The 15,413-nt window shown below is 35.3% G+C and overlaps 1 protein-coding gene across 2 annotated transcripts; it reads left to right on the top strand.

The window, feature by feature from the left end:
* The first annotated feature begins 874 nt into the window (after positions 1-874).
* CFAP36 (cilia and flagella associated protein 36) lies at positions 875-15,398 on the top strand. 2 transcript variants are annotated; one of them, XM_014055095.2, is made up of 10 exons: positions 875-1,036; positions 2,936-3,000; positions 4,583-4,684; positions 5,568-5,682; positions 6,899-6,986; positions 9,064-9,115; positions 10,432-10,537; positions 11,452-11,582; positions 13,842-13,994; positions 15,015-15,398. In XM_014055095.2, exons 1-10 carry the CDS (start codon positions 910-912, stop codon positions 15,099-15,101), a joined length of 1,026 nt encoding a protein of 341 aa, XP_013910570.2. In that variant the 5' UTR covers positions 875-909; the 3' UTR covers positions 15,102-15,398. The 2 variants fall into 2 exon arrangements, with proteins under 2 accessions (XP_013910570.2, XP_013910571.2); XM_014055096.2 differs by lacking the exon at positions 13,842-13,994 and having other exon boundaries at positions 877-1,036.
* The last annotated feature ends 15 nt before the right edge of the window (positions 15,399-15,413 follow it).

Genomic DNA, 15,413 nt, shown 5'->3' with positions numbered 1-15,413 from the left:
TCAACCCACTCCTCTCTGTGACAGCAGTCTTTCAATATTTGAGGGGCTGTCACAAAGATGGGATTGACCTATTCTCCAAAGCACCTGAGGGCAGAACAAGAAGTAATGGATGGAATCAATGAGAGATCCAATCATAGAATTCAAAGGGATCTTGGAGGACTTCAGTGCTCTTCCAGAACAATGCTAAATCTGTGTCCAAAAACAGCTTCGCTGACAAGTAACACATGCAGCAACAAACAAACATGGGATGAATTTGGAAAAAGGTCCCAGGAGAACTCTCTCATGTGTTAATCTACACCTGCACGTTATAAAACCAGTGGTTGACGACTGTTTTCCCTATCCGCGGCAGGTGATCACTGATGAGAAGGGAAAGGGGAATCCATCAATCTGAACTTTTGAATTGCTTCAGACTAAATTCTTAACGGTCCCTCTCCAGGTTCATCTCTGAGGCAGGCAGCGCAAAAGATAAGCATCTGCATATCTTTCTGGCAACTGAAAGACTGCAGGGATGCAATTAGGCAATCTTGAGAAAAGGCAACATGCCAAGCCACTCTCTCTACGGGGTTCAAACTGCTGAGTTACGGAATATCGATTCTTACAAAATATATATAATTGGTCAGCAAGGGGAGGAGCGGCGCATGCTTATTGAGGTGGGTACGATCTCGCGCCTTCTCTCGCGTGAGTTTATTTTAGACCCTCCTCTCCCCACCTTTTAGTGACGACGATTGCCATAGTGACGGCAAATCGAAGCCTAACCGTCGCCGGAGTTTTGCTGTCATCTTCCTCCCCGCCCACTTTCCTCCGGCGCACGCGCATATCGTCTCATTTGGCCGTGCAGGGGGGGTGGAGAGGCGCGCGAGCTCCTGCGTTTGAGGGCGTGGGAGAAAGTGGGTGGGTGGGGGAGATGTGATGGCGACCGAGGCAGAGGCGGAGGTTGAGGCTGAAGTGGAGTGGGTGGTAGATAGCATCGCCGGCTTTCTCCGCAGCCCCGCTTGGTCTATTCCCATTCTGGAGTTTGTGGAGCACAAGTGTGAAGGTGAGAAAGCTGTGGGGTGTGTGTGTGTGTGTGTAAATCCCGCCCATAGGTTTGTCGCCGTGTCCGAAGGGCTGTCCTCGGGTGGTGATTTTCTTTATTCTGCTGTATAGTTGCGTTTCACGGGTTGTGGATTATTATTGCAATCATTATCACCGCATTACAGTAGATCATAAGGAATGGGAGTGGCTGCCGGTCATGATTCAGCCGAAGCTCAATATGTTAGCATCCCATTGATTTGGGTGAGTCCGTTAACCAAGGGGCTGTTTATTTTTCCGTTATGATGTACGGTGCGTAGAATTATTACCCACCCCACCCCAAAATTGTAAGAGTTATTGTTGAATTTAATGGAAACCGATGAAATGAGTGATTTGGAAGATTGGGACATTCTACCATAGCAATGTTTTAGATTTTCAGCCAGTTGGAGATTTAGGATGCTTGTGCTGCATGGGAGAGAGAGTGTCATACATTTTATTTGGTAAGAGTAGCATGCTATTCTTCTTTATATTTTACTTAAGATGAGAGATCTGAAGTAAAAAAAAGTAGTTATTGACACATTTACAAAAAAATTATGTGGTCAGCTCCTCATGCATAGTGACTTTATGCAGCTCACAGAAGAAAAAACACAAATCAAAATCCAGTCATCCCCCACCAACAACAAACCTCTTGGTGGGCTCCACATCATCCTGGGGTCCTAGGCCTACTGGCAAAACCGTGTCTTCCCAGCCTTTCAAAAGAGTAACCAATCTTATCTCCATGAGGATGATGCTTCACAGGGAGGGAGCCCTTGTTCTCTCTAGATCATGGGTGTCAAACTTGCGGCGTCACGTTGCTGTCACATGACATTTTGTGATTTTTTTTCCCCCTTTGTGGAGGTGGGGGTGGCCTGCATGTAGCGCATTTGGCCCATGGGCCGCCTGCCAGTTTGACTGCGCAAGATGGATCTCTTTAATAAAGGGGACCAGCAATGTACCCTGCCTCCCTGATCCTTTGGTTGTAACCAGGAAAAGATAATTCTTCAAATAACTTGATCCCAAACCTTGAATTGGACCTGGAAGCAAATCAGCAATCAGTGCAGCTCCAACTGATGCAGTTACTTTTGGCAATGGAATATGTGGAATTTTAAGAATTTCCACCCTTTTATCATGAGGGTTCTATTAAATTATAATTGTTTTTATTTTTCTTACAGTAGGTCTTTTTGTTGTATTTTAGTTTATTGTAAACTGCTGGGAGTTAAATTATTTGGTGGTATATAAATTTAAATAAATAGCAAATAGTAAAAGTACTAAAGTATACTGGCAGTTTAAACACTTTTGCCAATAGGTGTGTGTGTATGTATGTTTCTTTAATCATTTCTTTGATGTCTGCTTAATATTTTAAAGAATGGGATCAAAAAATATAGAATATTTTTATTTAGTGCATTTATGCACCTTAGTAGAATTAAAAGTAAGAATCTTAGTGGTGTTTGGTGATTATTTTTATTACTCCAGGAGCAATTAGTACAAACAAAAATTCCCAAGTAATCTCTTAGGTCTAGAACACTGAAGCTGCTACTGTATTTGTTCGTTGAGTCAAGCTTACAGAGATTACTTTCTTGCAGGTTTCTAAAATAAATAACAAACAAACTCTGTGTGTGTGTGTGTGTGAGAGAGAGAGAGGGAGAGAGAGAGAGGGGGGGGGGAGGGAGCGCTAGCTAGTGGAAGTGTTATATGCATACTCTTTGAGTGCCATAAATTGCCCGTATGACATATTTTGTAACTGCTGGAGCTTTTATTTTTATATATTTTATATTTTAGTTCAGATAAACTGTTGTGTGCAAAATGCAATTTTAAGATATTACTAGATGAAACTATTTTTTTAGTTTGCATATTGTAAACAACCATGAAATATTACTTCTTTCAGTTTTTGATGATGAGGAAGAAAGCAAGTTATCTTACACCGAAATTCATCAGGAATATAAAGCTTTGGTAAGTAGAATTCCTTAGTCTTTAAAACATAATACGATGTTAAAGCAGAAATATGCTGTGTATCTCTTTGAATATGTTATAAAATGTATACATAAGAGATTCTTATGTATTTATATAACTTATTAGTACTTGTGTATTCCAAGAAAATATGCATTGGTTAAGGAGGTGTTATATGTGTGATGTGCAAACTCACACATGATCTGAATCCATCTTCTCCATTTTGAATCTGTATTGCTGTAGAACCCTACAAGAATATATTTTACTTATTTTATTTATATGTCACCCATCTTACTCATAGAATCAGAATCTTTTAAAAGATTCTCAGAGAGGCTTTTTGTAGAAGGTCTATTGAAAAGGAAAGGGACTGTATTACACGAATATTGAAAACTAAGTACTTTCAATTTTATGACCTATATAGCTTTTAAGTTTTCTAGGCATAGCTTTCTTCATTCTAGCTATCTGTTTTCCAGATAACAGAAGACTGTACAGATATTCTGTGTTTGCAATGTTTTCCAAATTGCTTTTGTTTCCCAGGCATTTAAGAAGATAAATAATAATATCTTTCTCATGAAACCTTTTGGTATAGCATTTTTAGATTTCCTACTCTTTAACTAAGCCCAAACAAATATAACCCAAATAATTGCAGATTCTTCCCTGTCATCCTTTTCCTTATCTTTCCCTTGCTGAATTTAACACAGTAACTTATTAGAGTCTATTCTGCTGCTTTTACTAAACATTACTGAATATTGAGCTCATGTGTTCAAAATCAAAATTACTAGCTTTTAGAAAAAAAGATTCATCACCTTGAATGCAGAATTAAAATATAAACTAAGAATGTGAATGTGGTGCTGAAAGGGAGTAAAAATATTTGAAATAAAATATTCCATATACATGGTCTGTTATAGAAACAATTTTAATATTCTCAGTAATGCTAATATAATCATTCATGATGATTTAATCTGACGTTGTTTCTCCTCATTCCATTCAAATTAGTTCCAAACATTGGTTCAGGACTTCCATCTCAGCTCTGCCTAGGTAATGATGTACAATTGACTATTATCAGTGTACTGTTGATACCTCAGTATGCCTCAAACTGCTCCTAGTGGTTTTATTTGGATATTAAATAACACAGAGGAGACATCTGAGCCCTGCAATAATTCCACATTGGAGCAACATCTCTCTGTTCCTTATAACTACTGTCTTATTTTTTATTTTTAAAAATATTTTAACTACGCCAGTCATTTCAAACAGTGCGACTGTCTGCAGAATGCAGCAAGAAAAAAAATCTATATAATAAAATATGTATAATACATAAAAATACTGAGGGATTTAGGAGTATTTCAGAGCAGATTTGGGAGATGCAGGCGAAACAGGAAGTCCTATTGTGGGAGATCATGTCATTTATCCACTATTAAACCATTTATGTGATTTTAGATATTAACTTCTAGATTTATACTTTTATGAATCTAATTTCATTCTATTTTGAATAGAAACCACAACTGCAGTATTTCTTCATTTAAAGTAATTTATGTCCCATTTCTTTGGTAAAAAGATGAATAAAAAATATCTGTTTTTTTTAAAGGTTGAAAAATTATTAGACAGTTATCTTAAAGAAGTTGGAATTAATGAAGACAAGTTCCAGGAAGCTTGTATGTCTCCTCTTGCTAAGACTCGAACTTCCCAGGTAAACTTTTTAACAAAATTAAAAATAGCATTGAGCAATCTTTTTGTGGATAATATTGTACTGGACTTATGAGATCTGCAAGTCATTGGAACTGATCTAGCTGAACTTTTTTGTCCCTTTCCCCTTGTTAGTTTGGGATTTAATGTACCTATTTTGCTACTGTTTTATTTTTATAGCAGGAAATTAAGCTATGGTCTAGTGTGGTACTTTGGAAACTACAGAGTGCTCTTAGGGATTATATGTTGCTCAATCCTCACTTAAAAGGCTGCACATTATACATTTAGAATACTAGGATTAAGCTAATGGATATGGATAATGTTATAAACCACAGATTTAGGCAAACGTGATTTAAAATTACACATAGAAAATAATGGAATTTATGCATTATTACTCAAAATTGCTAACATTCTGGCCAGACACAAACAAAAGAATCAGATTGGGCCATAGAAAGAAATGGACATTGATTGCTTGACACCATTGGGACCCTTATGGAAGAATTAGAGACTGAAATTTTCCTCAGTGGCAATGAATGTATCTTGCAATCAACTAATCAATCAGCTATGAGTTGCTCATAGATTGCTCAGTGGTTCTAGAATAGCCATTGAGCAATTGAATGTTCAGAACATTCAATGCTACTGAATGCTTGAGTTTGGGACATTTCTTCCAATATATCCTTGTTAAAATAAAAAAAAACAAAAAACAAAACAGAAGTCTCCAAAGCAGTCTTAAAGCTACATTGATTTTGACTTTATGTCTACCATACCTGAGGCCTTACTAAATGTCTTTTTCCTAACATTTTAATTATTGTCATAAGGAAATTTTGAATTGCTTAAAATTTGAATTTGTTGGCATTCTGACATAAAACACTTTTCATTTTTTTCAGGCCATTTTACAGCCAGTACTGGCAGCAGAAGATTTCAGATTGTTTAAAGAAATGATGGTCCAGAGAAATATTGAAATGCAGTTGCAGGCCATTAGAATAATTCAAGAAAGAAATGGTAAAAAAAAAAAAAGAATAATATTTTCATTTACTGTGATTGGCTGGAACATGGGTTTAAGTGGATTTCCTAAACCTGGGCATATATAACCAAGTCAGATGAAGAAAATCAATACTGATCAAGGAAGTCTGGTGGCATAGCAACTTAAGGAAACCAGATCTGCTGACCAGAAATAGTTGACACTAGTGGTTTGAGCTCTGGTAGCACTGTGGGACAGGATGAACTACCGTCACTTGTCTCTAGCTACTGCCTTGCCCACTCAGCAGTTTGAAAGCCTTATTGTGAGTAGATAAATGGGTACCACTCCGGTGGGAAAGGCTAACTGGACAAGGAGAACAGGATTTGTTGCTGGACCTGCCTGGACATGAGACAAGATTGGCAGAAGACCTGGAAGATATCATCAACTCGAATGCTACTAGAGAGATTGCTACATACCACAGCCAAGCTAGTTGCCCGCCTCCCCCCATGGCGCACTGTTATAAGTACACAGGCATGAAACCAAACAAATTAGTTATTAGGCTGTCAGGACTACTCTGTAAAGTATAGATCTCCCTGAAAACTATATGCTTTATAAAATAAAACAATGATCAAAGGAAGGCGAAGAGATAGTCTGAAATATATTATTGTTTTTAAATTCTCTTGACAGTGATTATTTCAGGGTTTACTTTACTACAGTATATTTACTTGCTTTCCCATGTGTAAAGAAATTGATCTAGTATCAATTGGAAAAAATGATTTTATTAAAAGAAACATAAAAAACACTACCATTCTATTAATATACAAAATATGTGGCTTAAAACTGTTTCTAAGAAAACAATATTTAACAGCCAAATATATTTTCATATCCTCATAAAGGCGGTTGCAATGGCAAGTACATCTGGTAGAAATCTTCCTAAAATCAAACCATATTTATATTTCCTTGTGCAGTATTTTATTTTATACTAAAGTCAGATGTGTACAATTTAATTGTCCTTTCAATAAATCTCATTGAAGTTGCCATGTGTGAAGAGAAATATACATTTTATTTAGAAACAAGCTTTGACAATAATTCAGTTTGCTATCTTCCAATCATGACATGTAAATTAAAACAATATTTTGAATACAATTTATTTTCTATTCTAGAAGGAAATCTGGACTTTGATACTTAAATTGAATAGTTTGTCATTACTTTAATCGGTTTTTGATCCCTTTATTCTTTTTTTTCTTCATAAAACAGGTGTGCTACCTGACTGTTTGACTGATGGATCTGATGTATATACTGAAACTGAAGAAGAAGAAATGAAAATACTAAGAGAGGTTCTTAGGTTAAAAATAGTTTTTTTCCTTGTTTTATATCACATACTTGGGTATGGCCTCTTAAAATAAAATTTGATTGCCACAAGACCCACCTAATTTGCACTTGACAGCATTTTGCAGCAGAGTAACTGAGGAGGAATTATTCCATTCTGTGTTAAATAGCAATAGCAATAGCAGTTAGACTTATATACCGCTTCATAGGGCTTTCAGCCCTCTCTAAGCGGTTTACAGAGTCAGCATATTGTCCCCAAGAACAATCCGGGTCCTCATTTTACCCACCTCGGAAGGATGGAAGGCTGAGTCAACCCTGAGCCGGTGAGATTTGAACAGCCGAACTGCAGAACTGCAGTCAGCTGAAGTAGCCTGCAGTGCTGCATTTAACCACTGCATCACCTCGGCTCAAATTACAGATATATCGTTAATTATTTGGAAAACATGAGATACAAAATTTCAGCACAATGCATAAGTAAATATTGATTATATTTGTGCTGGTTGCTGCCTCCTCATTTAGATAAAATTTTCTTGTGCAGCTGTGCCAGTGTTATTTTCCTCGCACATGTGCTGTTGTCAGGTGGAAGAATTTGAGAGTAAGTGCATCCCATTGGTCAGGATATAATTTTTTATTAGTTTATTACCATTGTGTTTATGCACGGTCGTAAGGTAATTGCTAAAAAAACTGCTTGTATATTATTTTCGTGCAAGGTCTTAAGGCATCGCTGTAGGCTTGGATTCAGAAGGACATTGATAGCAAGTAGTGAACCTAAAGTGACTTTTTTCATTTTCTGGGCAGTTTTTCCATTTTGCTCAATCCATAAATGAGAAAAAAGGGAGACAAACCTTGCAGAAACATTAAACGTTAGTCTGCTTGTTAAGTTTGTTTTAATCATTTTTCATTGAATTGCTTAATGACTTTTTTTTTCAAACCATGGAGTATTTAAGAATTGTATGTCATTCACATTGACTTGAAAGATTTACAGCTATATTATATTCTGGCTGTAAATTTGGCTTCTTGCAATGTTATGCGCTTACTTGAGTAAATATAACTTATTTTGAATTTGAGTAAATAAAGTACCACTATCTTAAATAATAAAAGCCTCTTTTGAAGGTTTTAGTTGGAACTTTTATTCTGAGAGCTTTTATAGATGAGGTCTTCTAGCTGCTTTTGTTCACCCTAAAATCTAAGCAAAATCTTAAATTAGTTACTTAGCTTACATCCAGAAATCCCAGGGCTCTAGCCTATACTGGGAAATTTTAAAAAATCCTAGCATATTGGAAGAAAATATAGGTAAACTACTTTATAGTTGGGGCGCAATGGCTCTGCAGTTAAAGACACTGAACCTGTTAGCTGGAAAGCTGACAGTTTGGGTTCAAGACCTGAGCTATAGGGTGAGCTCCCATTCCTGTCCCAGCTCCTCTCCACCTAGTAGTTCAAAAGCATACAAATGCAAGTAGATTAATAGTTACCATTTCAGTGGGAAGGTAACAGCATTCCATGTGCTTTTGGCTCCCTCAGCCAAGAAACAGAGTTGACATTTGCACTCTATTTTATTTCATAGTCAACAGAAGCAAAATCTGCTCAGTTTTTTTTCCTTCAAGGAATTTTGAAGTGCATATAGAGATCTCCTATTTTATCTTTAGACCCACAAAGCTGTGATGTAGATTAGGATGAGAGTGATTGGCTCCCTATGTCTAAATAGCGGAAGCAGTGGTCAGGAATTGAGTTCCCTGGGTTTACTTATGCCTAATATTCATAGTGACATCACACTTTTTTCCATAAGTCCAGCTTCAGAATTCAGTTTTTTCCATGATTTTTAATTCTTTTGAACTGCATTTTGATTATTACAGTCTGTTTCATTGTGTTAGCTTTAATTTTGTATGTTATTCTTATGTTTCTTGCAAACATTTTAAAAATGTATTTTAATAGAGATTAAATTTGTCTAATTTGTCTTGTCATTTTAAAAAACTTTTTCTGTTTTGTATTTATTTTAGGTTTATTACATTAATTATAAACTGCAACAATCATATGACTGTTAAAGAATGGTAGGGCAGTGTATATATTAAAGTATTTCCTGTTTATCTTCGCAGGAAGTCTAAGGAAGAATATGATCTAGAGCAAGAAAGGAAAAGAAATAATGAGGTATATTGGGAAATCAATTCAACAAAACCCCAAGTGGTTGCAATTATACAATTATTCTCTTCAGTAAATTCAGTCTTCAGTAAAAGCTGCCCAGAGTTGTTTGATAGTGAGATGGGCCATATATAAATTTAAATAAATAAATAAAAGACATTTATTTCTCATCATTGATTGAATAAAATGATCAGCATATTCCTACTAATTGAAATCAGTTTTGTGGTTTTTTGCAACTCTTGATTTCTTGCTTGTATCCACTTGTGGTTTTGGAATGATTATGATGCTTATCTTGACTTGATGATTCTAAGAAAATAATGCAAGCTGACATTTTTGTCCCTGCCCCCTAACTCAAAAACCTGTTACTTGGAATTGTAGTTGATGCATAACACGGTCACCCAATTCAAAACTTCTTCCAGTTAATTGACTCATCCCTGTGCAGTGGTAGCACATTGCTTCCTCGTGACACAACCTTTTCCTCAATACTCAGTTGCCTGTGAGCTGCAGAGAGGTATACCACAAAGCAGTTTACTCTGCTTCAGGAGATGCCAGCCATAGCTGCTGGCAAAACATTACACAAAACTAGATCATGGCCATTTGCCTGAAAATTCATCACTGCTTCATTGATGCCAGCCATTAAAGCTTACACCAGGATTTTGTTCTGGATTTATTTACCCAAGTTACTATGTTGGATAAGTTGATTGAGATAGAAATTTGCACAATAAACTCCTTTCCCTGTATATTTAAGTGTTGATTGCTAATGTGTTTGCCGAGTACTGTGAAGAAAAGATTTTGATGGTTTTTCTTTTTTTAATGAGAGACAGTAATTTTATTTTTGAACTGTAGCTTTATAAGAAACAGGTTTAATTTATAAGAAAAGTACAGGAAACAATGGAGGAAAAAAATCTTTAAAATTCTAATATATTCTTTCTTTAGGAGATCTCAATCTTAATATTTTAATTATTACTACATCCTGCCATCTATTTTAATAAGATGGTAACTAGATTTAAATAACATTTATTAAATTATGCATTTAATAACATGTTGGTTTTTTCTGCATATGCGACTTTTATTTATTTATTTATTTGTTGGAATTTGTCAAACAAAAATGAGAACAAGAATAAAAATACAATGACAGGGACAGTAGGCACGTTAATGCACTTATGCACGCCCCCTCTATTGACAAATTAAGTATCAAGTAATGTCCAAGGAAATCAATTTGGGCCTGAAACTGTGAAAATTTGTAGCTGATTGAAAATTTGTAGTTGAAATACTTTTGTAATACTTAAATTGATTTCTCACTATTTTTTTTCTTAAAAATGCAGGCACATGATAAAATGAAATCACCTGATGTTGCACATAAATCTCCAAGACATTTTAATGAAAGTGCGGGACCTAAGAGGTCTCTAAAACACACTACAAAACTGCCAGGTATGATTATATTCAGGTATTTGCCGCATTTATATTAAAGTTGTTGCATGTGTGTGTCCTTTCAAATTCAGCTTGACTTCTACTGACAGAACAGTAGTTTTCTTGGCAACATTTTTGGAACTAGTTTCTCACTTCCTTGTAGGAGGGTGATTGACCCAAAATCACTCAACTGGCTTCAGGCTTAATGCAGGACAAACTCACTGACTCACAGTATCTAACCTAGTGGCTTTAACTGCTACCTGGCTTTTGTATTAAACATACTCAAAGTATTTATTCATATTTCTATTGAAATGAATTTCTTGCTTCTACTAAATTGATGCCAAACTTTGTTAGTTGGGTGTTAGATAACCATTATAGCAATTGGTCAAAACTCCATCACAAACAAAATCCTTATTTTCATTTCAAGATAAATTTAAGAAGGTATGTTTTTGTTTTTGAAATACATAGCCACTGATTATACTAATTGGATGGACAGTTTGGGGGTGGGTGGGGTGGAAATGGTAATTCAGCATTACCTGAAAGTAATTTGTTCATGGAATATATTAATTTCAGGTTTGTAGTTAGTTTTTCTATAATTGAAAGTTGCAGCTCTATATCCAAATGCCAAAAAGCTGTTTTTTGATTTGAGATATGTATGAATTGATACTGAATCCAGTTCTGCTATGGATTTATTTAGTTTTTCATAGCTTATGAAATGGAGAAAGAAAATAGTGGCTTTCCTTGTCTAAATGGAGGACACGTCTCTATCAAATTTAACTGTGAGCTTCTTTCCCTATTACATCAAATTGGCAATTATTCCAAAAATGGAAAAATTAAATTAAAAACCTTTGGTTTTAACTATTCGTTATTGATTATTAATATCTTCATATATGGCAGACATATAAGTATATGCATTTATTTCAATATATATTCAGGTCCAGAAGCAAAACAAAATGATGTATCTATTCAAGATCATTCCTCTGTCAAACTGAAGGAAGATAGTTGCAGGAAAGCAGTTGGGGATGTCTCTGAATATGTAACAAAGCAAGGAGTGCTAGAAGGACGTGTAAGCTGCATGCTCACTTTAAAAAATATATTATTGAACTAATATTTTGTAATATATGTACACACACATGAACACGCACACAAACATTACAATAACTGTAAAACAATAATATTCTAGGACCTTATAGATGTTGTACGTACATAATAATACAAAGCCTTCCTTGTAGCTTACTGATTACAGCAAGGCACAAGGGAAGAAACATTATAGAAAAACTGATATGTAAGCTCAATTATTGTAAAAGTGATAAAAGCAGTTTTATCAGGTATTTAAATATACTGTATTCATCCCAGTCAGATAGCAAAAGGTAGTGAGTTTCAATAGTGGGGATCAGTAGAGAAGAATAGACTATTTGTGGACTTCTGTTAGATCATTCTCTGATTGCTTTGGCAGCACCCCAACCTGCATGGAGATAGTGCTCAATAGATCAGTTTGCCCCAGTCAACTTAAGAACTCTAGAGGGTTCCAGGGATAGCTTAGTGTTCTCCCTGAAGGTCTGATGGGCATTAGAGGTCTGATGGACATTCTTGTAAGTAGGAAATAACTTCTGAGTATCTTGGATGTTGACATCTCTACAATAGTGTTTGGTATACACTACTTCCATCTTCCTTTGATCTCTTTTAAAAGAATCCCTTGGCATTGTTTGACATATCAATTCAAAGTTGGAATTTTCTTCTAAGTTCAGAGATCTTCCCTTGTTTTTCCATGTCTGTTTCCATTTTCCGTTTCTTTAGAATAATAATAATATTATTGCTTATCTCTTCTAACATCTCTCTGAAACTCTTTGTTTAGTACCTTTCTGTGATTTTTCCTTCTTTCTTGGTTTTGACTTCCCTTTTCTTCTTGGATATTTCCATGATTCGTTCTGACATCTAATTGTTTTCTTTTTCTTCATTTTTGGCAGTCTCTTTACATTCTACTTAACAAATTCTTGAAATTCATTCCATAATTCCTCTGGTTCTCAATGACTGTTAAGACTTCAAAGTGATTCCTGATGTTACTCTGGAAAATAATGGGCATATCTGAAAGATCTTATTGTGAAAACTGACTAGCTTTCTTTTTTCATTTTAACTTGGAATTTACATATGAGCAGTTTGTGATCTGTTCCACAGTCAGCACCTAGCCATAAATTCGATACTGTAATGGACTCTTCCATCTTCTTTTTGCAATAATTTGATTTGATTTTTATGCACCCCCTTCTGCTAATGCCCATGTGTAGGGCATCTTTTAGTTGTTTGTAGACAGTGTTAGCTACAAAGAAATCAGTGGAGCCATAGAAATTAGTAAGATGATCTGCTTCATTTTGTTTTCCTAAACCAACTAAAGTTCCAGTCTCCAATCACAAGCAGCACATTTTATTTATATCTTGCTTGCATGTTCTGACAATTTCAAATTGAACTTGATCATGTAAACTTCTGCATCTGTGGTTGGAAGTCAATAAATATCAATTAATTTGGTCATTGACTGAATTTTAGCAAAGTTCTTACTTTACCCCACCCAAGAGCAGTGCTGTCTTTCTTTACTTTTTGTCCTGAATGTGATCTTTTGACTGAAAGATCAATTCCAATGAATCTTATTTCCCTGATGCTTAAGATGTTCATTTTAATTGTTTGATTTTTCATGTTGAGCTTTCTGTGTTCATTTTAATTCCAACATCACAGCAAGCTGCAAATATAGGATCACATTTTCCTGTGTTCCATGCCAGCTTCTCAGATGCAGAGTAAATGGGGAGTTTGGCAGGAAGTTGCAAGTTGCTCCTACTCCCATTTTTTTCTAAACTTTGTTTTTCAATCTCATTTTCAGCTGAAAGAGCATGATAGAATAAACTTTTTTTCAGTAGCTGCTACCCATGTTTTGTGACCTGAATGGAATTTGGGAAGGTTTTGAGCAGTTCTACACTGAAGAGCCAAGGTGGCGCAGTGGTTAAAAGCAGCACTGCAGGCTACTGCTAGATCAGCAGGTCAGCGGTTCAAATCTCACCGGCTCAGGGTTGACTCAGCCTTCCATCCTTCCGAGGTGGGTAAAATGAGGACCCAGATTGTTGGGGGCAATATGCTGACTCTCTGTAAACCGCTTAGAGAGGCCTGAAAGGCCTATGAAGCGGTATATAAGTCTACTGCTATTGCTATTATTGCTATTGCTACACAATGTTGTATTTTTTCTCTTTTGTTTTATAATTTGTTATTGGGACTGTAGCAACTGTATTTGATAAAAATGTTTTTCAGGAACTATATATAAAATCTGATTTTTAAATTCAAATAGAAATTATCAGAACTTGGAGCAAAAGAGCTGAGAGAACGTGAGGACTATCTAAAGCAGAAACGAGATGCATTGATGGCTTTGAAGAAGAAATCAAAAACAAGTCTCCCACCACAAAATATAGAACAGAAAGAAGAGTTGTCCCCTTCTAAAGAGGTGAAGGATAACAGAATTAAAATTGCCTGTCTGAAACCACCTGTCTTCTTTAAGTCTTCAATCTACTTTGGAAAAACATGATTCTAATCTGAAAATGTACATCATAGTCTCAGATACTTTTACTAAGACAAACAAGTTAATCTGTTTAAAGGCCTTGTTAACTTAGTTGGAGGCAGTGGTGGGCAGATAGAGAAAACAGCTAAATCTTGTCAGTGGGGATGATTGGCTAGAAAAAGTTAATTCAGTTCCTGAGCAGCTCTTGGCAAAATTAATTCTATTCATTCAGCTGTGTTGTGCTTGACAGTGTTAAACCTCTCAAGAAGTTGCCAAAATACCATCAAAGTCCAGTGACCCTAGGAAAAAAATTGGGCTACCTTAGAAATTTCTTTTGTTCATTTGACAGGTCATCCCCTGCCTTTGACTAAATAGGAATAGGACTAAAGCTCCTTTGACTCTGCCCACAGTGGCATACAGCTATCTTATGCGTGTGATTTTTTTTCCTGTTAAAAGAAAAAAGTGTATGAAAGCGATAGTCGCCTAGCATTCTTTAGGCCAGTTGAGGAAGAATGATATTGAACATTTTTACTCTCTGAAGTCATTGACAATCTTCACTGGCAATGTGTTAAAAGGTGTAATGAATTTTCACAGCAGATAAATCAGAAAACACTATTTAAGGAGAATACTTTAAACATTAGGCATAATTATTGTACAAATATGACTGAAATCACAATCACACATATTCCTGTTCAGGACAGAGCTAGTTTGCCCTTTCTAATATGTGAAGTAGCATTTTATCTATTGCTTTTCTTGCTTTAATATAACCTACAAAATTGTGATGATATTTTTGTTTTAGTGAACCAAAAGAAACTAACATTTATTTACATATTCTACAAATTGTTTTTGTCTTTTGCCTACAATCTAATTTAACTTGAATGTAAACTTCATTGAAATCAATGGGAATACTAAACATAAATGTAGTTAGCCATAATTACTGCAAGCTAATTTTTCTTTTCTTTTCAGACAATGTCAGAAGAAGAGGAACAAAGATTGTTAAAGAAGCGAATTCTTGCAGCAAAACTAAAAGAAGAAGTCATTAATAAGCGATAGTTTAAAGAAGCTGCTTCTAAGGTTACATATTTAACCATGAACTGTTTGCTTACAACCATTCCATTGCATTAACTTGATATTATATATTATAAAAACAGTAATTCTTTAAATTGGTTCAAAAGTAGAGTGGAAAGCAATGATTTAACATTTTTAATAAATTCCACTATTTTGTTTCTTGCTATTTCTGGTATATGCTGGGTCAGGCTGGTCACTGTTGTACTTTTGTTGGATTTAATATTACTTTTTGAATGTTGCTGTCAAATACTTTTATTAAAACATTAAATTGACTAAACTTAATTTTTGTCTTAAGAT

The sequence above is a fragment of the Thamnophis sirtalis genome, unplaced genomic scaffold (genome assembly GCF_051295495.1).
Source record: "Thamnophis sirtalis isolate CommonGarterSnake01/CBP01778 unplaced genomic scaffold, rThaSir2_p1.2 scaffold_6, whole genome shotgun sequence".
In the NCBI taxonomy this organism is placed as follows: domain Eukaryota; kingdom Metazoa; phylum Chordata; class Lepidosauria; order Squamata; family Natricidae; genus Thamnophis; species Thamnophis sirtalis.
This window is presented reverse-complemented; position numbering and strand designations above follow the sequence as displayed.

Excerpts from the sequence above, each read along its gene's own strand:
- CFAP36 (XM_014055095.2), top strand. The coding sequence starts at position 910 with ATGGCGACCGAGGCAGAGGCGGAGGTTGAGGCTGAAGTGGAGTGGGTG. Across the intron at positions 3,001-4,582 it reads ATCAGGAATATAAAGCTTTG|GTTGAAAAATTATTAGACAG; the intron begins GTAAGTAGAATT and ends TTTTTTTTAAAG. Across the intron at positions 6,987-9,063 it reads ATACTAAGAGAGGTTCTTAG|GAAGTCTAAGGAAGAATATG; the intron begins GTTAAAAATAGT and ends TTATCTTCGCAG.